This window comes from Diospyros lotus, chromosome 9 (genome assembly GCF_014633365.1).
Source record: "Diospyros lotus cultivar Yz01 chromosome 9, ASM1463336v1, whole genome shotgun sequence".
Lineage (NCBI taxonomy): Eukaryota > Viridiplantae > Streptophyta > Magnoliopsida > Ericales > Ebenaceae > Diospyros > Diospyros lotus.
Genome location: NC_068346.1, coordinates 14,013,580 through 14,036,696, shown reverse-complemented (window position 1 = coordinate 14,036,696; position 23,117 = coordinate 14,013,580). Strand labels below are relative to the sequence as shown.

The following is a 23,117-nucleotide window of genomic DNA, read 5'->3' as shown; positions in this document are numbered from 1 at the left end:
TCAAAGCCACCCATATTTGCATCCAGATGGTTATTTCAATGTACAAAAATCAAATTAAAGTGGTTCTTATTTCAATTGTATAACTGATAATTGAATTGATCCAATTAAAATTACAAAAAACATCCAAATCCACTCACCCCATTCAAATGGGTTTTCATCTATTTGGCTAATTTTATAACTTTAAGTTTAAATTACAATTACTTGTCGCGTTTGTGCCTTCTTTACTTTGCTTCTTAGTAAAATAACCAAACCTTTTCTGCTTTCTGATCTCATATTTTTAATCAACTGTCGGTTTCAAAGTACAAATGGCATGAGCTACTGACCCAACTCTCTCTCTCTCTCTCTCTCATACTGATGAAATGAGATGAAACAGAAGGCTCAACAACCCAGAACACGAAACCCACATTTCATTCACAAGTTGGTAAGAAAACACGCCTCTGAAAAGGGTTTGACACCGCTACCTAACTAATTACTGAGCTTTCTGGGTAGCCGGGCACCTTAAAAGACTCACATGCGAGTCATCCTTCAATGCTTAGATGCGGTTGGTGGTCTTCGTACGAGCACCGTTTCATTTGGCAATCAGTTTTTAATGTTTGTTTTCAGTGTTCGTTGTCATTGCTTTGTATTCAATTTTTGTATTTAGTTAGAAGATTGAAAAGTGAAGATTTTGTTATAAAAAATCTGTAAACAGAAACCAAAACATGGTTCATCTGACCCTCAGGCAAAATATGATCCCCAGAGTGTCATGCTAACTCACCAATCATTTTATTCTTGATCATATCTTTCATAAAAACTAAAATAGGATAACGTATTAAGCTTTCATCCCATTGCATAAACTTAGTTTCGTAAATTCTAACTTGCTTATTATTTCTAAAACTTTATGTTCTATAAGACTCTTTGCAACTCATCTTCATATCGAGTAATTGACGAGAGGAAGAAACAGCTTTCAGGCTTTTACTAAATTTGGTGACTAGGACGAGAGGCACCAGAACTGCAATATAACCAAACGGTGCCAAAATCACATGAATCCAATCCTCCAAAACTAGAAGGGTTTAGAATATCTATCATTTTGTACAGTGTACAATATAGCCAATAACCATTAAGTTCTGATGAAATTCGTACAGCTGCACTGCCATAGGAATTCCGGGCAGTTGAGATGGAAATTAATCAATACAACAATAAGGTAACTTTAACCAGGCAGAAGGGATGCCAAAACTAGAAGAAAACCATGGAGATGCAACACACACGCACGCACGCACACTCAAAAGGGCTATCTTGATTCATCAAATCTTAAAAGCTACAATTAGAGTTTCATTCAAATCACAGCTAAAATAACCCTATAATTTTCAAGGGAAAAAGAGATCATAATCTAGATGAACTAATTTTCCTAATCTCATCTCGGCATGGCTCCAAGATCCAGCACATGCCTTCATGTTATCCAAATGCAGCGCCTACGTCCTTGTCATATGCATAGCACTATGAGCTGTGCGAAAGAAGTGCATCTATCATCTCAACAATGTGTGTGAGCATTGCTTTGCAAGAAGCAGCTATGGCCAAGGTCTAAATTATAAGTTGAGCAGAAACTTGGCTGATTTCCCCCACTATGGTCAATAAACCATTTAAATCAACAAAGACAAACCTGCTATAGTAAAAAGCGACGTTTGTTCATGGTCGCACAAGTTATAGATGAATTTTTCTCCAACATTGACTAGTTCAATCAGCTTCTATCTGGCTCCATCTTTCTTTCATGTACTTTGCTAAGCCAGCGCAAGTAAAATGTAGAAACTCATGTATCCCCCGGCATTTATGCCAGATTGAGTAAAAAGCACTAAAATTGCTGAAGGTCCTCGTTTCCTTGTGGATGTGAATCATCGCTATAGTGGCTAAAGTCCTTGGGAAGATGTTCTTGGTGAAAAGGATCATCAGAGGCATGAACAGAACTCAACCTAGGGGAGTGGGTCCAACCAGTAACATGATCCAGCTCATGTTCAGCTGCCCGGATACTAGCATCTTCTTTGAATTTCAGGAAGAATGTAGATGACCAGTAATCATTTGCCAAATTCTCCAAAATAGGGGAACACAGAGAGACAGAGTTAAAACTATCGTCAAGATTTTGAAATGACTGACTGAAGAGAAGCAAGAAAGTATTTGATGTTACTCGGTAAAAAAACCAACCATTTTAATCAACTGCACCAGCTCATTTAGTGCATTTCTGAAAAGATCAGGATGTGCCAGATCAGGAGTGGTCAAAATTTCTTGTCGAGTTCGGTAAGATATATTCACTTCCATTACTGCACCTATACGAGTCATTATTGTGGAAAAAGAGTCATAATACACTCACAAAGTAGACATATGCACAAAGCAGAAGTGAGGAACTGGCTCAGGAGCAAATGAAACACAGTTCAATTTTGGTGCTGAGTTGGTAATTGTATACTCAAGTTAGAACTAATCCAAGTTGACAAGGTTGATATTACATCATCTGATGCAATATATATTGCTCCCTTGTTATGGATGACATTTGCATTTTACGGAAGTTATTGTGGACAATGTCATTAACTGGACAATTACTTTGGAGTTTACAAAATCAGGATTTATATTTTTGCTCCACCACGCAGGAAGAAATTCATCTAGGAATACATTAAACTAAACTTTACAAGAAAATTTTTAACCCCGTGAAATATGATACCTGGAACTATGTACTTCTCGATAATGTGCCTTGCCATATATATTCTTCTAATAGTATCTTCAGCAGGTATCTTATTAAGCTCATGCACTTCATCATAGAAATGCAAGCTCTCCCCAGCTAAGCAACTGAAAATCATGAAGAAACAAGCACATATGAGTTCTTCAACATTAGTTAACGAGTACCAGATGACAAACTTTCTTCATCTAGGGAGGAATACAGCACCTATCTGCAAATGCTGTAAAAGACTGACGAAACCTTTTGTTCAAAAGAAGTTTATCGAAAGGTACAATAGGATCTACAACAGCAGCTGATTCCCTCAGTAATAGTAGCCCACTATCAGGTATGCCGAGTGCCTGACCCATTGTTGGAACTTCCTGTACTTCATTTTTTCTCAAACTCATTTGGGAAAGCAAAGGTTGAGAACTTGAAATAGAGAAGAAAGCAAGTACAAATACACTTGCCTGCACAAAAAAGATTACAAGCAATGTTAGTAAATAGTAGCAAAAGATTCTGATCAAGAATAAATTCAATCTAAGTGGATAAAAAAACTATTAGCATTAGCAGAAGCATATCAGTAGACTAAGTAATAGAACATAGTGAAATTGTACCATGGTTAACAGTAGAAATCTTGAGGCAACTTGAAGCCAATCAATATCATCATGAATTTCATTCAACAAATAAGCAATGACCCAAATTCCTGGAAGCAAAGAGGGAGAAAGTTGAAGGTTTCTGTCATGAGTATTAGCAATTACTTTGGATTCCTAAGCCCTAGACCTAAATATTCTCGGTGGAAAACTTAAACTTCCTCAGTGACATTTAACTTTGAGGCATGCACACATACATCCTGGAATAAGGTGAAGAAAAAACAGGAAACAGCTTTGTATGTAGGGTGGATAAAATCTCCAATACTTCAATCATTCCAAAAGTCAAGTAAAAAGTATGATTGTATAAAGTGAAAACTAAAAAGAAAAATTTTTGTATGCAGGGTAAATAAAGTCTCACATATGTTATACTGCTACAGTCTGCTATTTATAGACTTTAGAAAAAATTTCTGCCTCCTTATCCAAAGGATGTCCTTTTAGAAAAGATATGCCTCTTAATTTAAATTTTAACTACCAATTAAAAGTTTGAAAACAGAAACTTCCAACACTTTCATTATCTTCCAAATTCTCTTAACATTTCTCTCCAATACAACCAAATAAAAAATGGCTCCTTGATGGCCACTGAAATTTAACAATTACAAAACCAACGACCGGGGCATGTTCCTCCTGGAAAGAGAGCCTCAAGAAAGGATGTTTAGGATATTAGAAATGTTAAATAAGATAAGGGGGTATTAGTGTATTTATTTTTAAATACATGTATGTATATATATATGCTTGTACTGTGCACTTGTGGTTTAATACATACAGTTTATTTTATACATATAACATGGTATCAAAGCTGAAACCCTAACCCTAGCCGCCGCCGCTGTCGTCTCCGCCGTCAACCGACGCCATCACCGCCGGTCGCTTCTCCCGCCATCGCCATCACCGCCGGTCTCTTCATCGGCCGTTGGTTTCGCTGGTCACACGGCCATCACAACTCTCCTCCAGATCCGGCTATCCCGGCTCTCCTTCTCCAGATCTGTCCATCTTCTTCTAGCTGCGCCCAGATCTCGCCCTCCCCGTCGTTGCGCCTGCCCAGATCCTGCCATCTTCTTCCAGCCGCTCCCAGATCTCGCCCTCACTGTCGCCGCCTCTGTCCAGATCCAGCCATCCTCAAGCGACTCCAGCTCTGGCCATTAGTCTTCTCCGGTGACTCAGCTTCAGCTTTTGTGCGCCCAGATCTGCCGTTGCTCCAGATCTGTTGCTCCTTCTCTTTGGACTTGTAATCCAACTTGCTCCAGATCTGATCTGCTCCAAATCTGCAGTTCTTTTCGCATCATGGCTTCATCTCCAGCTCACTCTTCATCCACAAGCTGCTCCACCATATCCACACCTATGACCATTCCCCATTTTTCAGGCACACCAATTATTACCACGAATAAGTTGAGTGGACAGAATTATTCCGCTTAGTCATCTGCAGTTGAAATTTGGTTTCTTGGCCAAGGCCTTGAGGATCATTTATCAAAGACTATTTCAACTGTTCCTGAGGGCGATCAACCTCTTTGGCGGAAAGTGGATGCCCAGTTATTGAGTTTATTGTGGCAAACCATTGAGCCGACCTTGATGCTTATATTTCGACCTCTTTGGGAGTGTAGTGCCCTATGAACTCAAGCTCGTGAGCTGTATACTAATGATATCACTCATATTTATGATGTGATTGGTGCTTTGTTCAATTTACAACAGATTGGTTTAGATATGACCATATATTTGGGTAAGCTTCAAGCTTCTATTACCGACTTTAACGAGTTACTGCCCTTTGATACTAATATCAAGAAACAACAGTAACAACGTGATCAAATGTTTACTATCCTCTGTGTTCATGGAATTCGACTGAAGCTTGACTCAATTAAAACACAGATTCTCAGCAGTGCTTCTCTCCCTCCTCTGATTGAGGTATTTGCCAGGCTACTTAGAGCCTCTTCTTTTACTGCTGTTGATTGTGGCATGTCCGTACTTAGAGATCATTCCGCCCTTGTTACGACCCCGACTAATCGTGGTGGTCGTTAGGGTGGTGGTCGTTCTCGGCCCTAGTGTTCCTATTGTAATCGTCTTGGTCACACTCGAGAGACTTGCTATCACCTACATGGTCGTCCACCTCATGTAGCCAGTACTGTTAACATGGTTGTCGGTGCTTCAAAGGGTCAGGCATCTATCACACCTAGTGATTCCTCACCAGTGACTATCTCCAAGGGGGAGTATGCTCAGTTTCTTCAGTTCCGGACGACACAACAGGCTACTTCACCTGTCACATCCTTTGCTGACACTGGTAACCATACTGCCTACTTTACTAAGTCTTCATCTTCTCTTAGCCCATGAATCTTCGACTCTGGTGCCACCAATCACATGTCTGGTAATCGTTCTCTCCTATCTCGTGTTCAAACTTCGCAGTCTCTACCTCCTGTTACATGGGTTGATGGCTCTCAAGCCTCAGTCACGGGTATTGGTACCGCATTACCTCTTCCTACTTTACCATTATCATCTGTTTTACATTTACCACAATGTACCTTTAATTTTCTCTTTGTCAGTCAACTCACTCGTAATCTTAATTGCTCTATAACTTTTTTGTCTGATTCTGTTCTTGTGCAGGATTGGAGGACTGGACGGATGATTGGCACGAGGCTTGAGTCTCACGGTCTCTACTATCTGTCTCTCCCTGCTTCTTTAGTGGCGTGCACGACTACAACTTCTCCACTACAAGTCCATTGTCGACTGGGGCACCCATCTCTTCCCAATCTCAAGAAGATGGTTCCCAGTCTCTCTAGTATTTCTTCTCTAGAGTGTGAGTCTTGTCAACTTGGGAAACATAGTAGTAGTTCTTTCCCAAGTAGAGTCAATAAATGTGCTAGTTCTCATTTTTCAATAGTCCATTCAGATGTATGGGGTCCCAGTCGTGTCAGTTCACAAGATGGTTTTGGTTATTTTGTAATATCTATTGATGATTTCTCTCAGACTACATGGTTATATTTAATGAAAACGCGTTCAGAGTTATTTTCAGTCTTCACTACATTTTGTGCTGAAATTAGAACACAGTTTAATTTGCCTATCCGTGTTCTTCGTAGTGATAATGCTCTTGAATATTTGTCTCTCCCATTTAGATCTTATATGACATCCAATGGGATTCTTCACCAGACTTCGTGTCCTAGAACCCCACAACAAAATGGGGTAGCTGAACGCAAGAATCGTCATTTAATTGAGACAGCCCGCACACTTCTTCATATGTATGTTCCACTTCAATACTGGAGTGATACTGTCTTAACTGCATGTTACTTAATTAACCGCATGCCATCTTCTGTCCTTAATGACCAAATTCCTCATTCCATTCTTTTTTCTCGAGTTGACTTATATTCTCTTCCTCCTCGTATCTTTAGGAGTATGTGCTTTGTTCACCATCTTGCCCCAGGTCGTGATAAGTTATCTGCTCGTTCTGTCAAATGTGTTTTTTTGGATTATTCCTGCCTTCAGAAGGGATATCATTGCTACTCTCCTCAATTAACTCGATATTTTGTTTTAGCGGATGTTACCTTCTTTGAGTCATCTCTTTATTTCCCTTCTTCATCTACGATCTCTGATTCTGTGTCTACTGTGTTACCTTTGCCTGTCCCTTTTCTTGACCTTACATCATCTCCATCTCCAATGTCTTCACCATCTCCACCATCCTTTGCCTCTCGCCTTGATCACCCGATCTTCAGGTCTATCAAAGGCGTCCACAACTCGTGGCCCAACCAGCACCGACTGTCGTCACTAGTCCGCGAGAGCCATCTCCTGACTCATCCCCTGTGCCGATTCGTTCTTCCTCCTCTAGTCCGTCACCTTCAACTTTTGATCTTAACTTACCTATTGCTCTTCGTAAAGGTACTCGCCATCCTATTTCCCCTTTTGTTAGCTATGATTCTTTGTCCCCTGGATATTCTGCTTTTGTTTCTTCTTTATTTTCTGTCTCTCCTCCTAAATTTGTTCTCGAAGCTCTTTCCCATCCAAGGTGGCGGGCTGCTATGGTTGAAGAAATGTTTGCTTTACATTCCACCGGGACTTGGGACTTAGTACCTCTTCCCAAGGGTAAGTCTACTGTTGGTTGTCGCTAGGTTTACACTGTTAAAGTTGGCCCTAATGGCAGGATTGATCGTCTTAAGGCTCGTCTTGTTGCCAAATGATACACTCAGGTTTTTGGTCTTGATTATGGAGATACATTTTCTCCTATTTCTAAGATCTCCTCTGTTCGCCTTTTTTTGTCCCTTGTTGCTATGTTTCACTGGCCTCTTCATCAACTGGACATAAAAAATGCCTCTCTCCATGGCGATTTACAGGAGGAGGTGTATATGGAGCAACGTCCTAGCTTTGTTGCTCAGGGGGAGTCTGGGCTAGTGTGTCGCCTTCGAAAATCTTTATACGGTTTAAAACAGTCTCCTCGAGCTTGGTTTGGTCGATTTAGTTCAGTTGTTCTTAAGTTTGGGTTAACTCGGAGTGAAGCTGATCATTCTGTTTTTTATCGTTCTCAGTCTGGCCGCCACATTCTTCTAGTGGTGTATGTTGATGATATAGTACTTATAGGGGATGATGATGTTTGTATCACTGAATTGAAGGCACATCTTCACCAATAGTTTCAGGCTAAGGATCTGGGTTCTTTGAGATATTTTTTAGGTATTGAGGTAGCTCGGTCAAAGCAAGGCATCTATTTCTCAGAGGAAGTATGCCTTAGATATGCTAGAGGAGACAAGATTGCTTGGATGTAAGCCTACTGATACCCCTATGAATCCAAATATCAAGCTGTTACCGAGACAGGGGAGCCTCTTTCTGATCCTGGGCGCTACCGTCGGCTAGTTGGGAAACTTAATTACCTCACAGTCACTCGTCCTGATATTTCATTTGCTATGAGTGTGGTAAGTCAGTTCTTGAATTCACCTTGTAACAGTCACTGGGATGCAATGATCCGTATTCTTCAGTATATTAAGGCTACCCCTGGTCGGGGTATATTGTATCAAAATCATGGGCACAGTCAAATTTTGGGATATACGGATGCTGATTGGGCAGGATCACCTAGTGACAGGAGATCCATATCTGGATACTGTGTATTTGTGGGTGGAAACCTAGTCTCTTGGAAAAGTAAGAAACAAACTGTTATCGCCAAATCCAGTGCAGAGGCTGAATACAGGACAATGGCCGTAACAACATGTGATCTAGTGTGGTTGAAACAATTAATTTAGGAGTTAGGAGTTACGCAGGTTAAGTTTATGCAATTGGTTTGTGACAATCAGGCTGCAATGCATATTGCTTCTAATCCTATATTCCATAAGAGAACCAAGCATATTGAAATTGATTGCCATTTTATTAGAGAAAATGTGCTCTTTGGGGATATAGTTACAACATATGTGGGTTCCAACGATCAACTGACTGATTTACTCACCAAGTCGCTTAGAGGGTCTCGTGTGAATTATATTTGTACCAAACTGGGCATGCTCAATATATATGCTCCACCTTGAGGGGGAGTATTAAATAAAATAAGTAAAGGGGTACTAGTGTATTTATTTTTAAGTACATGTATGTATATATATATGCTTGTACTGTACACTTGTGGTTTAATACATACAGTTTATTTTATACATATAACAAGAAAGTTACTAAATTTGAGAATATTTAATAGAAAAACAATAATCTCGTCATTCTATAATATGTTCAACGAGAAAATAGGGAACTAATAAATTGAAAAAGAGTGTGAATATGCTCTCTTTTTGGACTGCTCCCTCCTAGTGCTGACCCTCTTCTGGTTATTTCATATGAATTTTTCTGGACTAACAGTAAAAAGGGAATTATCATGTTTCCAACACACAGGAGATACAGCGTGAAGAATGTAACAGTACATACCAATGGAAGAAGTGGAGACAAATATACCACGCCATAGGTCTCTGAGTTCATGAAACCTAAACTCTATGTGACGAATGGCTCCCGTGAAACCAACCAAAGCAGCAACATACAGTGCATGAAAGCAAACAACTGGGATAGTCCATTGAACCCTCAAGTGGCATCGATGGTTTAGAGGCTTTTTCATGTGAAGAACTATAGCAAAGAAACTCCATCACAACAAGCAATCACCTTGAAAAACTATATAACAGAACACAGAAGAGGAAAAAAAAAAACAAAAGATTGGCTATAAAAATCTAATGGATAGGTGGATGAATCATCTATATAACAGATACAAGCAAGTAGCATGTCAAGTCATACAGATTGGACAAAATTAGACCATACAGGATAACTAAAAAAAGGAGAGTTCTATGCTTAGTGATGTTGAGAATGTAAACATTGTAACATAAGACCTAAACAGTGGTTCTTTCCACCAATATCTTAATTTTAACCCTAAACCATATAGTTTGATCCACATGGACATACACAAACTCTGGGAACACCCTTACATAAACCTTCTGTTTGATCAAGAACCTGAGGCCTGAAGGTCCAATTTACTAATTCAATAGGGATAGGACCTTGAAGAATAAACAATGTGACATCTTTGTGAAAGTCAGAAATTGATCTAAGTTATTTTCTGAAATATTTGCTTACCACCAGAAAGATTGCATAGAACCAAAATTGGATTAACTGTATATCTCTACAGTTGCAGTACGAATTTGTGAAGAATCTCACAGATAGGAAAGTTAGCTATACCGTAATTATCCAACCCATGGTCAGTCTAAGGTGAAACATGCAAAAAATGGAAAAATACAAAGAAAAATTTTGCATATTCAATGTGACAATCAACTGGATTAACCAATGTCATAAGGAGTATTTATATTGTTTGCTTCTAAGCATACTATAAGAAATATTAAGAGGCCAAGAAAAAGCAAGCTGACATGAGTTTTTATTTGCACTGCCCCCCACCCCCCGGAAAAACAACTTGACATATTCTAAATATTTAGCGGGCCACAATCTTAATCCAACAAAATTGATTTCCAACAAAAGACCAACTAGAGTCATCTTACATGCAGCTCCAGCAATCCAGGGAAAGAGGATGGAGGGAAGAAAAATATATGATCTAATAGGTGGTAAACGTCTCCTGAAATATCAAAGAACAAGTGGCAAATTTAGGAGAACACAGAATGCAAATTTCAAATTCTGTAAAAAAGAAACTGCTAGGTAAATTTCAAACAACAAATGTAATGCCAAAAGAAATAATCATCAAGCACAAACAGAGGTAGAACCCCACCCTGCAAGTCCCCTAAGATTCAACAAAATTTCCACCCTCCCCCCCCCCCCCCCCCCCAAAAAAAACACACAATAATAATAATAATAATAATAATAATAATAATAATAATAATAATAAATAATATACAAAGTGAGCTTGCATACTTTTGTACAATGCTGACCTCTCCTTGACTGCTACTTTTATGCTATAATGTCATTTTTAATGTTAGATGGATCCCCATTCCCATGCATACCCATGTCCACCAAATATGATAAAGGTGAGGGCAAGGATTCATACATAAGAAATACACCCAAAGTAAACACTTTGGTCCTCTAATATAACAACTTTTTTAAGTAAAAAAATAAAAAATTCACATCCAATAATAAAGAAAAAATTTCTGTGGAAAATCTGATCTTGCCTCTGCTTCCATTTAATTTTGAGAATATTTCTAGATAATATCATCTTAGCTCAATTGTTAAATAATCCTCATTATATATTTTTTTAATTTTTTGCTGAATTGATCCACATTACACTTAACGGTGCACAATATGTCTACATTACCCATATCCATCTTTTAGACAGATATCTAAACACCTCAAGATTGGAAGTGGAAGGGCCTGTTTGGCAGGCCTTCTGTTTTCATTTTTCATATTTCATTTACATAATTCAGGCCTTCTGTTTTGATTTTTCATATTTCATTTATATAATTCTGAAGACAAAAACAGAAAATGGTTTTGATTGTCTGATTTCAGTTAAAAAATAAAGGGCAAATTGCACTCAGCACCCCTAAGGTCCGGGAAAAGATACAAACACCCCTGACATTTGAGAAATGACAATGATCTCCCTTGACTTTACAACTCCAGCTACACTTTCCCCCTATCACTGTTAAAATTATTAATATGATTAAAATACCTTTGCATTTTCACTCCCTCTTTCTTTATCCTCATCCTTTGCGCAACAAACTAGCCAAAATCCAACAGCTTGTCAATCTTCTCTCTCTCTCTCTCTCTCTCTCTCTCTCTGGTTCAGAAATGGCTAAACCATGCTGAACTGCTGAGAGAGAGAGAGAGACCAAAAGACAGCTGAATTCTGGCTAGTTTGCCATACAAGGAGAAAAGAGGGGTGGGGAGAGAAAATGTGAGAGCATTTTCATCATATTAAAATCTTTAACATCTATTAACTAACGGTGGAGGGGGGTAAGTGTAGCTAGAGTTGTAAAGTTAATGGAGGTCTCTGTCATTCTCAAATGTCAAGGGAGAGAAAATGTGAGAGCATTTTCGTCATATTAAAATCTTTAACATCTGTTAAGTAACGGTAGGGGGGGAAGTATAGCTAGAGTTGTAAAGTTAGTGGAGGTCTCTATCATTCTCAAATGTCAAGGGTGTTGATCTTTTTATCAAACCTCAAGGGTGCTTAGTGTAATTTACCCAAAAAGAAACGAGCCACCTTTTGGAAATTATTGAAAAAATTAACACATTCAAGGGTGTGTGTTCATTTTTCCCATTCCATTTGTTTTCTTCAGCCTTCCCACTGCTGCAACAAACACAAACATTTCTTCTACAATATCCAACTACCATCCAATGAAGCCCCCTGTCTCCTTTTCTTTTTGTTTCTTTTCTACTTATTTTTCTCTCTATTTCTAAATTTCTCTACTTCTTTTCCTCATTTTTCTCCTTTCTTTTTCTTTTTCTTTTTTCTTCACCAACATGGCAACACCAAATCTAGGTGGCAAACCTATAATTGGGTCCAGTGACAAGGGTGAGGAAAAAGAAAGAAGAAATAAAAAGAAAAAGAAGAATGATTGGCCGGCCTAGTTGGTAGGGATGGCAACAGGTCATTTACCCATTTATATACTTGTTTTAACAAATTTTCAAATAAGCCTAATGCTTATATCTCAATTTTTATTCTTGTTTTAATTTTAAATGGGTAATTGAGGACCCGTTGGGGGAGCCATTGCCATCCCTAAACTCAAATTTAGAATTCTACTACGGGTGCTAGTTAGCCAAAAAAGAAGAAAAAACAGCATAAAGTGATTTTTTTTTATGTTAAGACTACTTTTGCCAATACTAAAATAAATTGTGGTAGATATTTAATCAACAATACAACAACAATCACAAGCCTTAATCCCAATAGGTGGGCTCAGCTACATGAATTTTAGACCTCCATCTATCTCTACCCATGGCCATATCTTCTATAAAACTGTTATATCTTATGTTTAAAATTTAATCATTAGATAAAATAAATAAAATTTGAATAAATATCATGTTTAATTTTTTTTTTTTTTTAAATTTTGAGAAATAGATACAAGAAAAGGGCTGCATTCTGAAACAGCCTGTTAAAGGTGAAGCACCAAACGGTGTCGTTCTTCTTAAGCGGATGGGTAAGCCTCGTGTGGCAACCGCAGGCTGCCATTTGACCCTACTGGATGGTAACACGTGGCACCATCCTTCCCTTCCTTGATTGCGTCCGATTATCCTCCTGCCCGATTGCTTTCCCTACCACTGATCAATTCTGTTGGAATAATCAATCGTGATGAACGATTGAATCTCAGCCTTCTGTGCATACTTTATGAGGAGCAATCTCAGCCTTCAATCGTTGCTTTTATTTGCTCCTCGGGATGTGAACCAGCAGACGAAAAGGTGAGAGTAAAAAGGGGGGTTAGGGTTTCATTGTGCGTTTGTCTCTTGGCCGAGGGTTCGGGAGGGTTCCCTCTGAGTGAGGGTTCTGTGTAATTCTTTTCGTCTCCATTTTTATCCTCTGTATATGCTCTATATATTCTCTTCGTTCACTAGCTTGATAGGTTGACCTGTGATCTTGATTTTGTGGTCATTGGGTCCGTTTTTGTTCGCAAGCTAGTGATGTACAAAGAACCTTGTATGATGTTGTGAATCGGTGTAATCCTCACCTTCATAGTGCAGTGAGCTCTTCTCGCTTGAGCTCAACGTGAACGTAGCCCATTTTGGGTGAACCACGGTAAAAATCTGTGCCCCCTTTGCGTTATTTATTTTTTTGGTTGTTTATGTTTCTGTTTCGTGAATCTTCTACATGTTTGCCATGATTGTGTTGGGAGTTCTTTAATTTTCCAGTCCTATCGAAAGTTTATATTTTCTGGGGTTTGTGTTTGTGAGCCTTTATTGTGCTTCTCTCGCACAACAAGTGATATCAGAGACCTTATCTTTGATAGCACTGGTTAGGGTTTGAATACTCTCAGAGTCTATCGGTTTCAAATCTAGGGTTATCGTCAATTTTGTGGTCTCTGTCCATTTAGGGTTTTCTGAGAATCAAGTCAGACGGTTGTTTGCTGTGTGTGTCTCAGTAAGAGTCTAGAGCCACTTTAAGATACCTTCGTGCAAGGCGAAGATGATGTCTACCCGATTTGAAATCGGAACATTTGATGGCAAAGGAGATTTTGGCAGCTGGAAAAAGAAAATGAGAGTCCTACTCTCTCATCATAAGGTGCTGATAGCACTAGAAGTAGATGATCGAAAATGGTCACCTGATCAGCTTGCAAGAACAGAGGAGATAAGAGAAGAGGCATTTAACCTCATTTTTCTTCACCTTGGTGACACAGTCATACGCAAGGTAGATGGTATGTCTACTCCTACTGATTTATGGAATAAATTAGATTCTTTATACTCTGTAATGTCTGCACCTAATCCAGTATACTTGAAAGGCATGTTATTCAATTTCAAAATGAATACATCTAAGTCAATGGATGAAAACATAGATGAATTCACTAGACTTGCATTATTACTTAGAGGTACTGATCAAGCATTAGGAGACACAAGTGAAGCTATGATTCTGTTAAATTCTTTACCTGATGACTATGATGTAGTAAAGCATGCATTAAGGTATACTGGCATTGTTCCTAGTTTGGATCTTGTTATCTCGGGTATTAAAGCTAGGGAACTAGAACTAGGAACATCTAAAAGGTCTAGAAATAACCTGTTTGTAAAGAGTAAGAATGAGAAAAAATCTTTTACCAGTAACAATGATCACATTAACGGGTCAGGGCAAAAAGGTAAGAAAAAGGACAAGAAGGGTAAACAAAAATGGAAGTGTTATCACTGTGGAAAAGAAGGTCACATTAAGAAGTATTGCTATGATTATATTAAAAAACAAAAACAAAGGGAAAATACAAATGTAAATGCAGGAACCTCTAACTGTTTAGCTGAAGTTCTTAATATCTCTCATTTATCTGCTGAACATGAATGGGTAATGGATTTTGGTTGCTCTTTTCATATGTGCCCAAATAGAGAATGGTTTCAAAATTTTAATCAGAGGGAAACTAGTACTGTATACATGGGTAATAATCAGTCGTGTAGTATCCAAGGTATAGGTAGCATATCCTTAAAATTGCATGACAATAAAATTAGAATGTTAACTGATGTAAGGTATGTACCAGGATTAAAAAGAAATCTAATATCTCTTGGCACACTTGATGAGTTAGGTTATTCATATAGAGCTGAAAATTATTTCCTACATGTTTTTAAAGATGATAATCTTATTTTGTCAAGTACTAAGAAAAATGGCTTGTACATTTTAAATGGTTGTTACTCTTCCCTTGTTAACATACATTCTGCCTGCATAGCTAATACTGATAAGACAGATACATGGCACTTGAGACTTGGCCATATGAGCCTGAAAGGTCTTCAAGCACTGTCAAACCAAGGCTACCTTGGAACAGTGCCTGTTGGGTCCCTCGATTTCTGTGAGCCATGTGTTCTAGACAAGCAACACAGGTTGAGTTTCCATAAAGGAACTCACCTGGCGAAGGCATGCCTGGAATATCTTCATGCTGACCTATGGGGGCCTTCTCAGGTCCCCACCTTTGGAGGCAACAGGTATTTTCTATCTATTGTGGATGATTTTACTCGAAATGTATGGGTATTTTTATTAAAATCAAAAGACCAGACCCTAGAGAAGTTTAAAACCTGGAAAACAATGGTAGAAAATCAAATAGATAGGAAAATTAAAACCCTTAGGACTGACAATGGCCTTGAGTTCTGCAGTAGAGCCTTTGATACTTTTTGTAATGATCATGGTATACTTAGACATAGAACAATTAGGAACACTCCCCAACAAAATGGGGTAGCCGAACGGATGAACAGAACCTTACTTGAAAAAGTTAGGTACCTATTATTCACATCTAATATGTCTAAGTCATTTTTGGGTGAGGCTCTATCCACTGCACCTCATTTGATAAATAGAAGTCCTTCTACTGCTCTAAATTTAAAATGCCCTGAGGAAACTTGGACTGGTAGGAAACTAAATTTTAATTACTTAAGGCTATTTGGCTGTGAAGCCTATGCTCATAAATCTGAAGGTAAACTTGAACCTAGGTCTATCAAATGTGTGTTTGTTGGGTACCAAGAAGGTACCAAGGGATATAGGTTATGGGATAGGGAATCTGCTGGAGTTAAAATTATAATCAGTAGAGATGTTATCTTTAATGAAAATGTTTTCCCTTGTAAAACCAACAACCTAAAAGAAACAAGCACCCAGGAAAACCTAGATGACTTTGCTGTGTTAGGGGGGTCTCACATTGAGGTGGAGCAACCAGCAGGAAGTAATGACCTGCCAGCTACTCCAGCCTCACCTGATCAAAATCAACCGAATACTACCCTGCCTATGTCTCATGATGAAAGTACCTCTGATCATGATGATGATCAAGAGGAACAAGAGAGTGAACCTAAGATTGAGGTGGAGCATCATAGCTCACCTCAAGATCTTAGTGGCTATCAGCTAGCCCGTGATAGGAGCAGGAGGGTCTCCAGACCCCTTGCAAGGTATGCCTACTCTGACCTAGTGTACTGTGCTTTAATTGCTGGAAAGGAATTGAGGAGCAGTGAGCCAACCTCATATGAGGAAGCTATCAACTCCAAAGACTATGTTAAAGGCGACAAGCTATGGATGAGGAAATGAACTCCCTCAAGGTAAACGACACCTGGACCTTAGTCCCCAAACCTGAGAAACAGAAACTGATCCAGTGCAAATGGCTGTTCAAATTAAAAGAAGGTATGTCTCCCACTGATCCACTTAGATACAAAGCTAGATTAGTTGCTAAGGGCTTTACTCAAAGGGAGGGTATAGACTATAATGAAATTTTTTCACCAGTAGTCAAATTTAAGACCATCCGCATGATACTTGCTGTTGTTGTTCAATTTGATTTAGAATTAGAACAATTAGATGTAAAAACAGCCTTCCTGCATGGTGACCTTGATGAATGCATTTATATGGTTCAGCCAACTGGTTATATTAATCCTACTCATCCTGACCATGTATGCTTACTGAAAAAATCTTTGTATGGCTTAAAACAATCTCCAAGACAATGGTATAAAAAGTTTGATAGTTTTGTTTTAGAGATTGATTTTATAAGAAATCAATATGATAATTGCTTTTATTTTATTCTCTCTGATATCCCTATTTATCTACTGATGTATGTAGATGATATCCTGATAATCAGTAAGTCTAAAGATAAAATTAGTGAATTAAAGTTAATGCTAAACACTAATTTTGATATGAAGGATCTAGGGCCTGCTAGGAAAATTCTAGGAATGACAATAGAGAGAGATAGAAGCAAATCATCTTTGAAAATTCACCAACATAACTATCTTATTAAAGCTATTCAAAGGTTTGGTATGCATAACTGCAAGACTGTAGGAGTTCCCTTAGCTGGACACTTTGCTCTATCTAAATCTCAATGTCCTACAACTAATTCAGAATTAGTTAAAATGGAAAATATCCCCTATGCCAATGCAATCGGAACTGTTATGTATTCAATGATTAGTATTAGGCCTGATCTTGCATATTCAATATCTCTACTTAGTAGATACATGTCAAATCCTGGGAAAACTCATTGGGATGCATTGAAATATATGTTAAGATATATTAATGGAACTGTAGACATTGGCTTGTGTTATAAAAGAAGATTTGATACTCTTGATCTTGTGGGATATGTAGATTCTGACTTTGCAGGTGATAGGGACTCAAGAAAGTCAACAACTGCATACTTTTTCACCTTGGGTGGAAATTGTATCAGTTGGAAATCCCAACTTCAGCCTCTGGTGGCTTTGTCCACCACCGAGGCTAAATATGTTGCTGTGACTGATGCCTTCAAGGAGGCTATTTGGCTGCAAGGTCTATTCAAGGAGATCCACTTGCTTCAAAGCAAATTGACTGTGTTCTCAGACAGTCAAAGTGTCATCCACCTCTCCAAGAACCCGGTATATCATGAACGAACAAAGCATGTTGAGGTAAGGTATCATTATGTTAGAGATTTAATAGCTAATGGCACTGTGAGCATTTTGAAGGTGCCTACAGAAGATAACCCAGCTGATATGGGGACAAAAACTCTAACTGCAACCAAGTTCAAGCATTGCTTGGACTTGCTGCATGTTGGAGTAGGTTGATCTGTCAACCAGAGTTGTGAAGGTGAGAATCGTAGCATGCTGCACTTTGATAGGAAGAGGGTTCTCCAAATGGTTTGATGCTTCAAGGTGGAGATTGTTAAAGGTGAAGCACCAAACGGTGCCGTTCTTCTTAAGCGGATGGGTAAGCCTCGTGTGGCAACCGCAGGCTGCCATTTGGCCCTGCTGGATGGTAACGCATGGCATCATCCTTCCCTTCCTTGATTGCGTCCGATTATCCTCCTGCCCAATTGCTTTCCCTGCCACTGATCAATTCTGTTGGAATAATCAATCGTGATGCAGGATTGAATCTCAACCTTCTGTGCATACTTTATGAGGAGCAATCTCAGCCTTCAATCGTTGCTTTTATTTTCTCCTCGGGATGTGAACCAGCAGACGAAAAGGTGAGAGTAAAAAGGGGGGTTAGGGTTTCATTGTGCGTTTGTCTCTTGGCCGAGGGTTCGGGAGGGTTCCCTCTGAGTGAGGGTTCTGTGTAATTCTTTTCGTCTCCATTTTTATCCTCTGTATATTCTCTTCGTTCACTAGCTTGATAGGTTGACCTGTGATCTTGATTTTGTGGTCATTGGGTCCGTTTTTGTTCGCAAGCTAGTGATGTACAGAGAACCTTGTATGATGTTGTGAATCGGTGTAATCCTCACTTTCATAGTGCAGTGAGCTCTTCTCGCTTGAGCTCAACGTGAACGTAGCCCATTTTGGGTGAACCACGGTAAAAATCCGTGCCCCCTTTGCGTTATTTATTTTTCTGGTTGTTTATGTTCCTGTTTCGTGAATCTTCTACATGTTTTCCATGATTGTGTTGGGAGTTCTTTAATTTTCCAGTCCTATCGAAAGTTTATATTTTCTGGGGTTTGTGTTTGTGAGCCTTTATTGTGCTTCTCTCGCACAACACAGCCTCTAAAAAAATTTATAAAATGAATGCACACCTACGCTACATAAACATAGTCTACTGTGCTTTCTTTGAGAGGAGAAATAGAATAAACTAGATTTAAATGAGGAAGATAAATGGGCATATATTCAAGACCTTCAACAAGAAGGAAAGCATGAAGTAATTTTCAAAATATGAGATCTAAATGAGTCTTACAAAGAATTCCATGCGAAACTTAGAAATAAAGTAGATGCCTGATTATCATGCTACACAAAATATTTTCTCTAAAGAAAAATCATTTCAATTGAAATTTATGAGGTTTGCCTTTAAATTTCTTGTATATTCTTAGTAAATTAGCATGATTTAATAGCTTTTGAACATGGATGGCACCCCTAAAGCAAATTCTTGGATCTGCCCCAGCCTTCAAGAATCTTACTGTACCAAATACACAAAATCCACTCTGTTCTCATTTGCTACTATCAATTTGTAATCAGCTACCATATGAAGCATCAAGCAATAACCAAAGAAACTGAACGTTGGGAATGACCAATATGATTTGCACCAGACAATGTTATCATCCTGCACATTGTCGTACCAAATGCTGCCTTACCTCGCAAATATGTAATACAGTTGTGAAGCTTGGACAATGCGGCAGCTCAGTAACAAACCAAATCCAAGAGGACCTTCAAACCATACTGTAAAGAAAAATTTCCTTAACAAACCAACATTTGGAGCAGATAATTATTCAATACAAAGTGCAAAGCACAAACAAGAAAAGCCAGAAGAGGACAAAAAAACTATTGAAATTTTTTTAGAGAAAACAAGGGAATATAAACCTGCCCAAGTGTAGCAAGATTGCCACCAATGCCTTTTTCTGAATTTCAGGAAGTTTACGGACATCTGCATATATCATTTATGTAGCAACGCCTGAGTTCTATTTGTTCTGTAGCCTATAAAAAGAACATAAAGTGGATCCAGCTATAGAAATGCAATTCTACCACAATTGACAGCAGAAGGTTGAAGCTGGCAAAAACTTGAATTGCAGGAAGCCAAAAACTGCTGCCTTTAGGCCTAGAAACCTTGTGAATTAGACATGGTAAGGTTGACCGTGTGAGAAGCCTGAAAGAAGAGGTCAATTAACAAAATGGGGCACATTCACCCTCCAAAAAGGCCTAAGCAGTGATAATAAAGTATACAATATCAAGCCTTTATCCCACTACGTGAGCTTGGCTATGTAAATCATAGCTCTCTAATATTTTCTATCTATGGCCTTATCTTCTATAAGGCCCTTGTAGCTAATACCAACCTAAGTGTCTCCCACCACGCTTTTTCTTGGTTCTCTGTCCCTCTTTTCCTAAATACTTATTCAACTTCATTCACTCTTTTTCAAATGAGCCTCTATTGGTATTTTTGTAACACAACCAAACCATCTTAAAATGACAATAAATAATGTTTAGGGAAAAAAAAAAATGCTTCACGTATGAAAACAATAAGAAAAACAAAAATCCCAGCTTGATTTTGTTCCAAAGCAAAGAACTGCCAAGCAGCTGTGAAGATAAATATGCATCACAAATAGCTGATCTGCAAAATTCTATGCTAAACTCTAATTCACCGAGATCAAACAAAAAAATCCACCGAAATGGGCATTCATTAAACAAACTTACAAGTAATACCCATTTGAAATCAAACACCATAGCGTATAAAAAACCTAGCAAATCAAGACAAGTAAAAGTAGAGACGCGAAATAAGAAATTAACGAGAAAAAGTACAAGATGAGGGAGATGAGGGAGATGGAGATGGCGATGTAATCGGTAGGGCAGCCTCCTTCCACGGCGCAGCTGGCCATCACAGTTTCCACCCTTGGGTACGCCCAATATACAGGTATGTATATACGCATAGATACATGGTGCGAGTGACTTTTAGACGGCGAAAGGTAGAGAGTGGTGGTTATTGGGAAATGATCCGTCTTGGTTTCTAACGGCGATTAGTCAAACTCTCGTCTTGGTCAGCTCATACATTGACTGATGCCGGTGAAGCTCCATAGTCACCGGGGGCGCTGCTGTCTCGTCTGAGTCCGACTAGATCTTTTGGGTGAGCTTGGGTATGGACTATGGATTATGGACTCTGGACTATGGAGAGATTTTCAAAAAATTTGATTCCATCCTGATCAAAAATTATTTTGAAATAAAGAAATACTGAATTTGAGATGTGAAATAATGCTTTAGAATATAAAAGATTTTAACTTTAGCATATTACAAATAAAGTGTATGAAAAATGTGTGTAATGTTATGATAAAACTTTAATCAATTATGAAGTTTAACTTTAGCATATTAGAAATCTTTCATCAATTATAGAAAATGACGAAAAGATGAATGGAGATGTCATTCATAGAATTATTGTAGGACGCTAAAAATAAAATGTTTCATTCATCCAAAATTTGGCATTATAATAAGATTTCATTGAAGTTCAAAATAAAATTTTGTAACACAATTATAATACTAATTTCATTATGTGGTATAGAATGTCGGGTACTAAAGACACCAAGAAGGAAAAAATATAAGTCCCGTGAAGATAAGATAGTTAAAATGAATACGTAATTATATAAAAAAAATAAAATTAAAAATAAAGTTATGCATAATAAGGTTTTAGTGACTTTTATTAAATCACGTGATACATGATTAGTTAAAATAGTTTGATTATGTGAGAAAAAATTATTAGATGCAATATGTTATGTAATATTAAAAATAGAATACACAAACAGAAGTGAATTAAAGAAATATTGAAATTCACAATCATATGAATCTTATATTGATAGATCAAAACATCACTAGGAGATTTACATGTTCTAACTAAATGCTTATTTTTCTTCTCCAATATTTGTAAGGTAGTTCTTAATGGGGTAAACCACCATGATTTTCTATTTATATGGAAAATTATATCTAGGATTGAGGAAAATGACCTAACCCAAGGGTCTCTCCTTAGTAGGTCTCGCCCCGCTTTTTCGACGTTAAATAACTCATAAAATTTTAGAAATATATTTTTTTTTCAATATAAATTATTTCTTGACAATTCTATTTTACCTTCTTAGCATACCAAAACAATAATTAATAAGTTAAAACAGGTAATCATCACAAATGCGAAAACTAGATCGAAACTTGATATGGTACATAATCGAATTCACTTTATTCATAACATGAAAAATTGTACCATAGTATCTTCAAATACTTAAATACATGGAGATTTATTTCTCAAATATAACAAATGAATGCCTCGGATATAATCAAATGATACCTCAAATAACATTAAACCATAATAGTATTACATGATCAAATCTCAAACATCATTCGTAATGCATGACATTCTTATATTTAACAAGACTAATTATCAATGAAACATAAGTTTCTCAACATGACTAAAACATAACCTGAATCATTATAACAGAGCAAATACTAGAATAAATCACCAAATCTATCAAACACGTCATCATGTGTCATCACATCTCAACCACTTCCATGCCTATACTGCAAGTCCCAATTGGAACGTTTGAATGTTTCAAGGGCATAGCCTAATTAAAAGATGAACCTTCTAGTGAGTGTTTAAATACAGATACATGAATGCATGGTGCAACGACATAAACAAACATATGCCCTAGTATAACTTCCCTAGCCATCCAACCCAACACGAAATCCTAGACAGTAATCTCGACCTATTTATGAGGTACTCCTAATGTTGTTCCATCAATACCCTTGGGGAATTACACTATTAGGGCGTCATCCCATATTAACACAAATATCGATATGCCAACAATTAGGAGCGTGTAATCGATTATAACTGAACTGAACTGATTAAAAATTACTAACCGAATCGAACCGAATTGAGGTATATAACCGAACTGAACCAACCGAATCATCTAAACTAACCGAAATAATCGAAATCGAACTAACCGAATTTTGAGACATTGTAACCAAACTGAAAATCGAATTGAAATTTTTACCAAAAAACTGAATCGAACCTAATAAAAAAAGGTTGGTTTATTAGTTCGATTTGGTTTTTTAGTTAATAATACCAAAAAAATTGAACCAAATAACCGAAAGATCTTGAAAAAAAAAAAAAAACCAAACCACTACCGGTAAAAAATCGAACCGAACCGACCGAACTTGTCGGTTCGGTTAGTTCAGTTTACTCGAATTTTTGCTCACCCCTGATGTTTTACTCTTCTATTTAATTTTGATGATGAAAAATAAATAAATGATTTTAATCCCCAAGTCATGAGTCAAGTTTATGGTTTTCAATAAAAATCAATTTCAAGTGCTTGGTTAAAATG

The 23,117-nt window shown here is 37.8% G+C and overlaps 1 protein-coding gene across 2 annotated transcripts; it reads right to left on the bottom strand.

The window, feature by feature from the left end:
* Positions 1-1,066: 1,066 nt before the first annotated feature.
* LOC127809847 (regulator of G-protein signaling 1) lies at positions 1,067-20,956 on the bottom strand. Of its 2 annotated transcripts, none has more exons than XM_052348985.1 (11): positions 20,563-20,705; positions 19,792-19,872; positions 19,630-19,693; positions 19,404-19,488; positions 10,296-10,369; positions 9,190-9,381; positions 3,295-3,383; positions 2,909-3,147; positions 2,687-2,811; positions 2,176-2,297; positions 1,067-2,062 (listed from the first exon to the last, which is right to left on the bottom strand). In XM_052348985.1, the coding sequence occupies exons 3-11, from the start codon at positions 19,691-19,693 to the stop codon at positions 1,829-1,831; spliced, it is 1,224 nt and encodes a 407-aa protein (XP_052204945.1). In that variant the 5' UTR covers positions 19,792-19,872; positions 20,563-20,705; the 3' UTR covers positions 1,067-1,828. The 2 variants fall into 2 exon arrangements, with proteins under 2 accessions (XP_052204945.1, XP_052204943.1); XM_052348983.1 differs by having other exon boundaries at positions 1,068-2,062; positions 19,792-19,912; positions 20,563-20,956.
* Between the last annotated feature and the right edge of the window lie 2,161 nt (positions 20,957-23,117).

Coding starts and splice junctions, on each gene's coding strand:
- LOC127809847 (XM_052348983.1), bottom strand. CDS start 20,690: ATGCGTATATACATACCTGTATATTGGGCGTACCCAAGGGTGGAAACT. Junction 19,489..19,629: donor ATCTTGCTACACTTGGGCAG/GTTTATATTCCC, acceptor TTTTCTTTACAG/TATGGTTTGAAGGTCCTCTT. Junction 10,370..19,403: donor CTGTATTACATATTTGCGAG/GTAAGGCAGCAT, acceptor TTGATATTTCAG/GAGACGTTTACCACCTATTA.